At 39.7% G+C, this 12,500-nt stretch overlaps 1 protein-coding gene across 1 annotated transcript in view; it reads left to right on the top strand.

The window, feature by feature from the left end:
- LOC137997093 (uncharacterized) overlaps positions 1 to 12,368 on the top strand; it is an 18,299-nt gene extending 5,931 nt beyond the window's left edge. Inside the window, exons 3-12 of the mRNA XM_068842863.1 lie at positions 394 to 454; positions 914 to 1,057; positions 3,619 to 3,702; positions 4,886 to 5,008; positions 5,545 to 5,670; positions 6,877 to 6,969; positions 7,899 to 7,936; positions 9,293 to 9,353; positions 10,733 to 11,118; positions 11,963 to 12,368. Coding sequence (XP_068698964.1) covers positions 394 to 454; positions 914 to 1,057; positions 3,619 to 3,702; positions 4,886 to 5,008; positions 5,545 to 5,670; positions 6,877 to 6,969; positions 7,899 to 7,936; positions 9,293 to 9,353; positions 10,733 to 11,109 — 1,107 coding nt within the window. The 3' untranslated portion in view covers positions 11,110 to 11,118; positions 11,963 to 12,368. The remainder of the gene's footprint in view (positions 1 to 393; positions 455 to 913; positions 1,058 to 3,618; positions 3,703 to 4,885; positions 5,009 to 5,544; positions 5,671 to 6,876; positions 6,970 to 7,898; positions 7,937 to 9,292; positions 9,354 to 10,732; positions 11,119 to 11,962) is intronic.
- The last annotated feature ends 132 nt before the right edge of the window (positions 12,369 to 12,500 follow it).

Below are 12,500 nucleotides of genomic sequence, written 5' to 3'. Positions count from 1 at the left end.
ATGGTGTCAAATCCGGGAATCGATGCCGGCCCACATACGTAGGCAGCAAAGCAGGTGTTAGTCATGACTCGTGGATCGAGCCCTGTACACCTTGCTCGCTAGACCCTAATCTCAACTAACTGAGCCATCGAAGGAATTATGAATGTTAAAACGTTTCTTTATGATATGTTGTTTATGCCGGGTCAGTTTCTTTGTTGTCATAATCATTCTTTGTTTGTATTTGCTTCGAACTGACTCGATTAGCTTTGCTATTTTCGGGTGGGACTTGTACTGCAACCTTTTGTAAAGTACTCAAATAAATGTTGTTGATGTTGATGTTGGCTTATCAACTTTTTTTTCATTTATACAGTCACGAAAACATCTTTTTTTAATTTAATCTTGCTCCTGTTTTAGATGATTGAGCTCATTCCTGTCCTAGAAGAATTGAACAGAAAGAGACATGAACTGGGAAAACGTAAGATACATTCTTAATCAGCGTCTACATATTTTATTCTTCAGTTTGAACAAAAAAAAAGAGCCAAACTTTTAGTTCTAGTTCTAAATTCTCCTGTTTCGGAAATCGGCTGAAAACAGGCATAATCAGGAAGAGAACCACAAAAGGAAGTAAAATAAGCAACACACCGTCCAAAATCATAAGGTTAAGCCTTTTTACTTGAAAATTTCGTGGATGAATCCAAAATAATGTTCTAATTTTCTTTTGCAATAAAAACATGATGGTAGTTGAACTTGTGCTCACTGTTCATTCTAGTCGCATTTCCTACCCTTCACAAATGAACGTAAATTGCAACTATTTTCCATTGAGCATGACGCACCATTTACTTTCAAGATGAAATTCAGGATAAAAATCTTTCAAACCAACTAAACATTTATCTATTAATTAGTGACAAACTGTCTGCTCCTTGATGTGTTTCAGAATTTGCAAGTGATTTCGCAGCTGCTTTAGTATCGCAACCAGATGACACTGAAGTAATTAAAATTTTTGGGAGCCACGTCAGGCAGTTGCACATGGATTGCAATCAGCATATGATTGATTTCGCCAAAGATGTGAAGGAAGCTGGTAAACAGGCCTTTTTATTTATTAATTTATTTATTTAGCCCTTAGTCAGAGAGAATGAACGGTGGGCTAACGCTTGAAACGTGAGCTCGCAGATATATCTTACGGTGATTTCATTATAGCATTATAGAGCGGTTTCAATTGAGTGTCGTAAAACAAATATCAAAGTAATTACTTCGACCATTCAAGCACAATGAACCTATCCAAATTCGTAGCAATTTCATGTAACTTGCTCAAAGCGCGGGAAAATCGCGCGTACAAGGCGCGATTGGTTTTGGTCTTCCTTTTCATTGGTTTATAAACTGGCGCGAGATCTTTAAACCAATCACTAAGCGTAGCAATTACAATCTCATGATTACTTTCGACAGTCATTTGAAAACTGCTCTAAACAACTCTAAACTCGTTTGATGAAACCAATTGCAAATTTTACTGTTTCACCCCCCTACCGTTAAGTGATTCCCAAGATGGTTCCCAGGACTTTTCTCCGTCGAGAGGTGCAACTCGTGGCGAACTGAGAAAAGCCCTGGAAACGAGTTTAGTGAAGTCCAGGTAGATTATTACATGGAAGGAGTTAAGATATCGTAAACGAAATTGTAAAGAAAAGAACCAGTGTGACAAGAAAATGAATGCTTTCATTTTAGTTTAAGATAATGTTAGGAGCTAGCTACAGCTCAAAATTCCTGTCACGGCGTTTTCACAGACCGATATATTTTTAGATTAATTTCCTGCGGATTAGACTCTAGCGATAACGTTATCAATTGGTTTCTTAAAGTTAACAATTACTCACTAAAGTGAAAGAACAAGTGTATATTCTAAGTAAATGTCTTGAATAAAATTTAGATAAACATTTAAGAATAAAGATAACTAACGAAGTGTTGTACTTATCACCTGTGCATGTTAAGGTGATTCCCTAGTATTGCACTGCGCATCCTGTTCTGCGCATAACACAACATAGGCCACTTTCGTATTCAGGCATGGCTAAGAGGCTTTATGGTCAAATTTCACGGCTCAGCTCTGTTTTCTTTGTCTCAAAAGTCTCAAAGGAGATTTCGAAACAAAATAATGTTTAAATTTAACCATAAAGACTCGTAGCCCTGTGTGAATATTGATATATCGAACGCGGCCAAAAACATTTCAAAATGGCGACCTTTCGTGCGGAAAAACTCGCTAGAAGGAAGAATGGCCGTTTTCAGAGCACAGCAGTAAAGAGCAAAACGGGAAACTCTTTAAACTCTCGGGGAGATGTGTTGTCGAGGGGTCGAGCTTGGTTTGCTTTCTGTTTACTCCTAAACGAGGTTGGTGACCTATCTTTTTTTGGCATTATTTTATTTTCTTACTCCTCCTCTTTGTGCTGTAAAAAAAAAATAAAAATTAACGTCAGAAAAGAAGTTACAGAGAAAACAGTATTCGTAGCCATCACTCGTGGACGCAAAATTGTCTCCTGGAGATCACGCACCGGAGGAATATTTGTAGTCAGAGCTTTTTCATGACGTGTGCCTGTGCCATAAAACAAACATTAATTTATTCCTGTTGAAAAATACAATACACCTGGTTTGTTATTTCAAGAATGGGTTTTCTGCGAAACGTAGTGTGAACCGATGGAACAAACCTGTCCTTGACAGATGATCAGAAGTCGCAATGATTCACTAGGGCAAGTTATATCTCCCAAACGAGCTTGGTGACCTATTTTTTTAATTGCCCATTTCGAGTCACCATAATGTATGAAACAATCGAGAAAAGTCTAAAGAGAATTTTAAGACAACTCCTATTACTAAGGAATCACCTTAAGTATGTTCGCGTAAATAGTTTTGCGCCGATAGAATTAGTCCTGTTCCGGGACTCCCTCTTACCCCGCCCTGAAAATGGGCCATTTTCAGGGCGTTTCAGGGCGGGGTAAGAGGGAGTCCCGAAACAGGACTACGATAGAATCCGATTGTATGTTCCTAAATGTCTTAAGTCATGAATAATGCATGACGTCAATTACTAATCACAAGCTGTATACCACATCACGTGCATGCGTTTGGATACTCAGTGAAATATAGTATTCCATTCACCAGTGAGAGTATAATATACCACCAAGAAAAAATTAAGGGGGGGGGGGGGAAGATAGAGCACTCCCCATACATGCTCTTTTCCACAGGTAATATGTCTCAAGTTAATTTTAGATCGACTCCCACGCTGTACAGATCCCAAGGAGATTTGGCGACAGCCAATCATATGGCCGGAATGTGCCCACGGTCAGAGAACACATTCTCGCCATATGATTGGCTGTTCCCTAATTCTCTTGGAGTGTGTACAGCCTGAGAGTCGATCAAAAAATTACTTGAGACTATGAAAAAGGGCATGTATTAGGGATGCCCTTTCTTCCACCTTTATTTTCTCTTGATACCTTTTGATTAAAGTATGTCATTTTATCATATTAATTCTTACCGCAGGTGGTGTTTGATCGGATACCACTCCTCTTGGCCCCAATCATTCGAAGGCTGGTTAAATTTAGCTGGTCTCTTGAATAACTGGGGCCAAGTGCGGTTAGTCATAAAGCGACTGACATCGTTTTTTGTCAGGTTTATTTGAACAAGTCAAACGTGATGATCTGAACTTTGCGGTCATCATGGATGGTGTCATCGCCAGTGCAGAAGAGGGAGGACGTACGTATCTAAACCTCTTTGTAATAACCTTGTCAACCCATGCATTTTGCTGGGAATTAAAGGGGCTCTGTCACAAAACTATCGTGTAGCACTAAGGCTTTAGAGTGCCCCTGAGATAACAAAAATATATATTCCGTTTTTTTCTTCAGATTTTGAAAGTGTGTTTGCTTAACACCTGATTGAAAAAATTATGAGCTTTGATTTTTATCCAAAAGCCGTTTACTTTGATTGTAGGTTTTGGATTTCACAGTCCGCTATTACTCACGTTCAAAACTCACCGATTGGACCTCAGAGGGTTGGATCCAGGGAAAATTTCAGCGTGTGAATACAGCTTATTTTATATGCAAAACGCGAATTTAAAAGTCTGAAACTCAACGCTGTGGCGTACACACGCATTGCATTCTTAAACTGGTGAGCCTTTAACGTCATTTTCCCCTCAATCCAGCTCTCTCAAGATCTTAAAGTTAGTAATGACGGAGCGTTAAATAGAAAAATTCCAGTTAAACTAAACTGGTCACACACATGGTCGCCGGAGCACTTTAAGTTTCACTCGTTAGGTTTAAAAGTAATTGAGCATGTTTCGCGGGTATAGAATGGAATGTATAGTTGAAAACCCATTGGAAAATGCAGGGGCAAGAACACAGTTTTTCTCGCACGGAAAAAAAAAAGGTATGACATGAGAACCCAGAAAGGAAGAGGCAACTACGAGTCATATAAGAGGCTATTTTAGTGAAATATCCGTTGTTAATGTAACAAAATTCTCTCACGTTGTATCGGCTCTTTCTTTTATATTAAATAGAAATTATATATGAAGTATATCATATGGAAACTGTGATCTAGATATACGGTAACAGCGAGATTATTCTTAACCAGTTGCTTGATTGAACTTCGTACTTGACTTCAGAGTGTTCGTTCCCGTGCCATTATCAAATTGTTTTCTCAAGCCGCACTGTTTGGGTACGGCTTATCTCTATGTTTTATGTGTTTAACTTTTGTTATTTGGCTCTCGTCCTTCACTCTGGGACCAGAAATCGAACTAGAAATAACGTGGGCCGAAACTAAAAAGTCATTTAAGAACAACTAACAACTGAACCTTGTAATTTCATAAAACAAAACTATTTATGATTTCCTGAATTGTACTTTACTGGCTCTACAATATTTGATTTCGTTTTGTTCGTCGTAGAGTTTCTCCAAGAATATTTCGCGGCGATTGATAAACACTATCTTCACAACGATCCAGTCATCAAGATTATTAACACTATTGGAACTCTGTATGCTGATGCAGCTTGCGATCTGGAGTTGGGTGGTATGTGGTGATAAAACTGTTATACTGTTAACGTCAGTGGAGGGTTTTCATGTGAGACTTCCTTTGCAGTAAGCAAAACTTTGATTATTAGGATTTGTGACCAATCAGGGACGTTTTATACCGAAGAAAATGCTGCATGGAAGGAAGTCATATGGAACGGTGCATTTCGACAGGTTCGGTCCGTACGGAATATTTTGGAACCAGCGTTGTAGGAGTTCCAAATGACAGATCCGACTGGTCGGAAATCGTTCCGGACCGAAAACCGTGTTATTGGGCATCCCATGGCGCCCTGTGTTCAGTGTGCTGTTGGGAGTCGCTCTTTGAAGTTTAGTAGTTGTGTTTTCTCGAAATTATCCTGCGACATCGACTCGAGTTTCTATTAAAAGAAAGTGTTTTAATGAACTGAATCTCGCGTTACAATTTGGAATTTGGTCTAACTGAAAATTATGGTCTCGGCCACTTGGGTTGTAACGCTTGGCACATGGAATTTGCGAAGATTCTTCTCTTTTTTTTCTTTTTTTTTTTTTTTCTTTTAGGCTATTTGGCCGAAATTGAGAAGCAGGTCAACAAATCGGAACTGGAACGCCGGGACAACGAAGAGGGATTTTGTCCTAAACGCAGCTTTCAAGAGGTGGCTATGGGAGTCTCGTGTTCTTGCAGAGGTAATGCGAGGATAATGATTATTTGACTTCGTTGGCTGTGTCATGCATGGTAGTGCAGTTGATTTTGTGTAGTTTTACCACCGCTAGGGTGAACAGTTTTCAAAAACCCTGATTGCAATCTATTTTAATCTCCTTCAATTTTGCCCATCCCTCCCTCCTTTTGTACTTGTCATTTTATTCAAGCCTTCCTTCAATGTTTTAATTAGTTATTTTCACGTTGTTTGGCTTGATTTGGTTGCCAGTTCCTAGTCGCTGAATTTGGCTAAATTTCGTGACCTCGGGAGATGATGGGTTCACACTTGGATTGAACAACTGTCACTTCAATTTTGAGCGATATTTTTTAGTTTTCTCAGACTTGTTTTGGTTTGTTTAATTTATTCTTATATCACGTAAACATAACCTGGGCCGAAAATCTGTTTTAAACTGAAAAGTGAATATAGCCGGACGGTCTAAGAGAACAATATTTCCAAGAAGAGATGTGAAAGTAATTATAAGGTTTGCAGCCGTCTGCGAGGCCGGGTAGCTCTGTCTGTTAACATTACACACGCTGGCCTAGTGGTCATCATCAATCTGCGTCTCCCACCTCTGCCATCGTATGTGCGCTGAGTTTCAGTCGATCTCAGCTTGACTCGGGGGTTTTTCGACGAGTACTACGGTTTCCTCCCTAATCAAAATCGACTCACTGCGGTTTATATCTGGCCGTGGTGTTAGAGACATTGTAGAGGACGTCTGCTCCTATTCGCTATTTTCACCAATCCCATAATACAGTTCATTTTGAGGGCTTACTTGCCTTAAGAAGTTATCCAGTTCACTGGAGAATGATAGAGTCCCAGGAGTAAATATGTAAAGAGCCCCACAAAATGTATTACATTATGGGATGGGGGAAATAGTCTCTATCTCCCAAGATAAATAGGAGAGTAATCTGGAAAAATACATATCTTAAATAAGGCGAATTCAAGAAGTTGTATGGGAACAATCCTCACTACGTTAAAATCGCAGCCATCTTTTTGGGATGTCACGCAACACTCGTGGAGCGTTGCATGACATCACAAAAAACGTAGAAACACAACTCCTCTTCCGAAATACTAGAAGGAGCACACCTTTTGGTGCATAAATACGTGCGTATTAAAACAGGTAGAAAGGATGAGGGGTACTTGGCTTTTGATTTGAGTAAATTTATTGTTTTTATTGTTCTTTCGTCTTCAGCTGCCAAAGACGCGTTGAGCCAATTTCATGGCGTAAGCCCAGAGTATAGATGCTGGCATCTGATGTTTAAAGACGGTTGCGGAAGTTTGGAAGGTAATTATATTAAAAGTTAATTGTCGACAATGTTACCATCTCCAGTGATATTCTATCGCCCCATGTAAGGTTATCTGGGTGCCGACATGAAGAAAACTTGTTGGGCTTTGGAATAAGCAATCGTTACACGAACGTCGCGGTTGCACATGCGGCGGAATATATATTTTCTGGCTTGCTTCCTTGGTGGCTTGCTGGCTGGCTGGCTCTCTCGCTCGGCATGACTATTCCAGGGTGTGAGGGGTAGTGGGTGGGGATTGAGTGAAGGGTACAATAGCTGAAACAAACCAAATCTTTACAAAAATGCTAACCTTAGGCCTTAACATTATCTAAAGCATAGTGTTTAGCTTTAAGGTTAGCATTTTTGTAAAGGTTAATTTGGGTTGTTTCAGCTATTGTACCCTTCACCCCCTGCCCCCACCCCCCTCTCACCCCTACCCCCACCTCCGGAATAGTCATGCCGCTCTCTCTCACTTACTGTCCATTTAGTTACGTATACGTTATTGATTGATTGATTGATTTACTCTTTTTAGGGGAATAGTAGCTAGGGTAGAGGAATTTACTACCCGATCAGCTGCTCTCCCATAATCGTAAGCAACGTGGAAACGGCAGCTAGTTCGACGCCACAAAGGAATTAAGCGATGGAAAGTATCGTGGTGTCACCGGGTTTCATAATTCACTACAAATCCTTCTTTGACTTCCAGCCGCCACCTTTTCCCAGGCGCTAGACAACCCCGGCCATAGAAAAACTATAACTCCCCATGGAGATCCCGCATGGGGATGGGGAACTCAAATATCTTGGGCTTATCCAATTGTAGGTAATGCTAATAATTCACTTGGATAAGCTGAGTATGACAATATTACATATATATGAAGAAGAATCTAACAATATTATGAAAGATTAATTTCCTAATTTACTTTGTCATTTCTAGTGGGTTTTGTCGCCAGCTTCGCGCTGCTTGGAAGGAAAGTAAGTCATTAATTAATGGGGTGTGATTGCTCTTGTTGATTTAAACAGTGACGATGGATTGGTTTGATGAGGCCTTCTTTTACCACTTTGTTATGGAAAATGTGATGGGCGTTAATCAATAAATAAATAAATAAATTAATTAATTAATTAATTTTGTGCCCAAAAACTTGCGGTCCCACAACAAAGAGCCGAATACCGATTGCCCTAACTTACTTTTGCTTCGTCAATGACTTCCTTACGGTGGTAATCAGAGGTATCCATAACAACTTTAGAAGCAGCATAGAGAAATTTAATTCGTCAGAAAAATTTCTGTCTTCCGCTCGGAACATTAAACAAATCATTCGTCTATCAAAACAGGGAAATTACCACCCACTCAATTTCCCTGTCCTCATAGACGAGAATCCGTTGTCTTCAGCGATGTACGTACATTATAGACCTTATTCATAATTGGCGGTCACATTTATAATTATTTTGTCCACGAGCAAATTAGCCTACCAAGCCTCATTTTAAAGCAAGAATTCTTTTCAATTCACTGTATGGTATGGAGGCTTGGTAGGCTAATTTGCACTTCGACAAAAGAATTATAAATTGACCGCCATTTATGAATAAGGTCTATGACGTCGCATGAACTATTTATATTTCCAGATAAGTACGTCTCTTTTAATAAGCGTCACGAAGTGTCCACCGGCTCTCTCTTTCGTGCCTGGTAATACAGACACGCAACTTCACCAAGTGTCTTCAAAAATATGCTCCTCAAGTTAAAATATGCAGCTGCATTTACACCACCCTAAGACTAACGCTAGCCCTGGCACTTAACGTATTGTTAGAAATAGATAGCAAATGCTTAGACTAAAGGGAACATTTCGAGTTGCAGATCAAAATTGGGCATGCTTCGAATTGTATGCATCTCTGGACTTAAGTGAACAATTTTAATGGGTATGATTGCGGTAAAAAGCTCATTATACTTTGGCTTAAAGGGGCTATGTCACGTTATTTTAGGGTGTTAAGGGGAAATCTTTAGTCTTTCACAAGTTTAAAACTCTAAAATGGTGTTGTGCAATTTCTTTACTGATACAATTATTGTTACATCACAAATAAGATGATTACGACCTTTATCCAGGAAATTTTCCCTTAACTTGAAAAACGTCGGGACAACTTTTTTTTTAAGATTATCCAAATGCAATCCGTTTCAATCTTGTCTATTTGTGTCCACCATGCTTCTCTTTCCTTTTGCTGTATTTCTTTTATGTTTTTCAACAGTTTTAGTCGGTTACTAGAATGTTTCCTTCTTCTTTTTGGGCATTTTGGGTGTCATGCATTTTAAAGTTCTTTCATGCAAGAAACTTTCTGTTGTAGATAGTTGAAGTTTATACAGAAGGGTACCAGTTGATGGCGGAAGTACATAAGCACTCGAGTGGTAAGTGGTTTTTCATTTTTTAAACTCTAACCAGTAACACAAATGCATTAATAGTCATGCATCGATATGCTTAATAATATATGACTTCAGTTAGGCACCTTCGAAGCATTGCACGAGTGACTTATTGGGTATTCAATGCAGTTACATAGCTAGTTCTTGTTGTTACGAGCGCTTTTGATTGGTTAAGTGACAGGGGATTAGGCACGCGCAAATTAAAAACAAAACTGAAGCTTATTTTTATGCCAAATTGGCAGGTCTCTGCATTCAATGACGTTGGCTTGGCCGGTCGACGAAATTTACCGTACCAAAATGTAATCATTTGTCTCGAAAATGCATTTTTTTGAGTGGAATACGCGTCAATTCACCAGACTTCTGCGGTTTCAAACGATGAATGAAATGATAAGCGCTCGCACTACCGGATGTGAAGTGATTACTTTCGCTTAAATCAAACATGCAGCCATCTGGTCACACAGCAGATGATATGATGATCATCAGTGGCTGTTGTTCGATCAGGTCTGACCAACACCAGAGAAAGACGTAGTGCGGAGGGCCGCCTAATTTTCAAATGCAAAACTCTGCAGCCACGAGGTATAAACATAGGCTTCAGTTTATTGAATGGTCCCTCCCAGTGCGCGCTTCAAATGTTGCTACATTTAAAAAATGACGCGCGCTCAATCAAACGGCATTTTCCGCTGATGAAGGGACAGTAGTTCCGAAACTTCTGGTTTTAAATAACTCAAGCGATGGAGAACACTAGCAATTTTTAACTGATAATCATAATGTCGGTCTTTACGTGAAAAATCTCAGTCCTATCTTGGCCAATATGGTAAGCACTCAAATTCGGATTTTCCGGTAGAGATCTCATTGTCAGTAAATAAGTAGTCAACAATTAAATTTGCGTGGTTTACGGTTTATTCTCTGTTTCCGTGAAGGAAAAAGGCACAAAATATATCAAATATCGGCATTTGTCCAATTTTCTCCTCGGATCGACATAAACTTTTCTATCTGTTTTCTTTTTGTTGTTGTTCCTTAGTTCATTTAAAGGTATAATTGATTCTGACAACTAGCACACGAGGTTAAACTTCGAAATTTATTTTAAGATGATAAGCTGAAGCAATAATTGAACAAGGTTTTTCCGAAATTAAACGAAAAATGAAAGTGAATGATGGTTCTGTTCGTGGACTACTCCTTCGAAGCTCGCCATGCACAGGGACTGGAACCCAGTCGAAGGAAGAGAAATGCAGGAACAGGATCAGCTCAAAGCAAGGGAAATAAGCCGAGGCTAATAGTAATAGTCGTGGTAGTGGTAGTAGTAATAGTAGTAATTATTTTTTGAAATTATAGGGTTCTTAGTATTATTATTTTTCTGTTATTGTCAGCTGCTATCCAACAGATGGTGTCGTTCTATCAACAAGGAGATTTTGATGCGGGCGACGTGTTGCTGGCCAAATTCGTATTGGGTGGATTGAGGTCAGCTTTTCTTGTTCAAGAAGCGATATTCAACTGCCCAGAATGTCCCGAACAAAGTGGAGAGGAAAGCGGTGAGCAAGGCGCCCAGATTGGCGGCGAGGCAAGCGGCGAAGAAGGCGGCAAAAAAGGCGAGGGACAAGGCGGTGAGCAAGGCGGCGAGGGAGGCGGCCAGAAAAACGGCGGGCAAAAAAGCCAAGGGTACGGCACACAAAACGGCCGTCTACACGGACAAGGAAGCAACCTGCACCGCCTATTCAAACCACGCCGTTTTGACAGGATCGACTAAAGCAAAGGGGTGAGTTTTGTGCAAACTATTAGGGGTTTTAGCAACCTGTTGTCTTCAGTTGGGTTTTAAAATTTGTTTTTTATTTGAAATATGATTACTGTCCAACCAATAATAACAATCAATGATGAAATGATATATGAAATGGATCATATATGAACTGCGGATATGAAATCAAGTGAAGCTATATATGATCCTCGCTGTTGTGAACGCAATTTAAGTTTAATGTACAACTAATGAGACGGTAACCAATGAAGAGATGAAGTTTTTTTCCGATGTTGACAAGGGGATGATGATAATGAACTTTATTTGAGTACCAAGTCATCTGGAGCTGGGGCAATAACCGGGGACAATGAACTGGCGCGCAATGGGTTTTGATGACTAAGATGTTCGCGTAAGCGGTCGGCCTGCATTTTCCTTCTTTCCACTATGTAGATCTTTTCCCCCAGTGTACAGGCCGTGCAATGTAATAGATGAGATTCGTAGAGATTCAAGTGAGACGTACGTTCGTGATTTTGACTGATGCCTTTTGTCCTGAGATTCTGTTGGTGCATGTTGCGACTGAAAAGACGAGTTTTTCATCGGGCTAGCTCGTTCGCACTTGAAGGTTCCTGGATGACCGTCAGATCCCAGCGCGGTCCTAACTGAAAGTAACCTAGTTTTTGCCGCGTATGAATGGCACAAGTAGTGGTAAGGGAAATTTTGGGCTAGTTTCGGGGTCTTTTGGGAAGAAATTTTAAAATGGAATGGAGATTTTCACTTGTTTCAGTGTAGGTAACTATGGAAATACAGGTTTGCAGTGCACGCTGGTATGCAAAATGAACGTTTTATGTAAACGAAACGTTTTTCTCCGCAGGTCTCCTGCTTGTTTAACGCGTAAATCGCAACCAAGATCACAACGACAGATTTTGACAGAACTGTGCGACTCGAGTTTTACGCAATTTAGTCCGATGCAAGTGCGTAAATATGGATTGTTACATGGCACTAAGATGAACCTAATCTCACTTTTTCTTAATTTGGATTAATCTTTAGTCAAGCAAACAAGCAAGATTTCTGTTTAGTTGTTTTACCCTCTTTAAGTTACGGCTTAGATCTTTACACTATTGAACTTTCTACTGTGTAGCTTCAAATCTTTGTAGTCTGCCAAAAAAGGACCCCAAGAGCAATTAACTAATTTTACAAACTTCTCCGTAAGGCACGAGCTAGTCAACAAAATTAAATTTTAGATTACATCATTAATAAGAAATAAAATTTTAACTGATGCTCTGGCCTTCAATTCTTGGTTTTCATTACTGTAATCAGCGGTTATGTTTTCTAAATGAAACGAAATAAAATGTTGAAAAAAGAATACAATTCCATCCCAAAGGTTAGTGACACTGAGAAGGTCGCGTTGT

Source organism: Montipora foliosa, chromosome 3 (genome assembly GCF_036669935.1).
Source record: "Montipora foliosa isolate CH-2021 chromosome 3, ASM3666993v2, whole genome shotgun sequence".
In the NCBI taxonomy this organism is placed as follows: domain Eukaryota; kingdom Metazoa; phylum Cnidaria; class Anthozoa; order Scleractinia; family Acroporidae; genus Montipora; species Montipora foliosa.
Note: the sequence above shows the minus strand (reverse complement) of the source record. Positions and strands in the feature narration are given on the sequence as shown.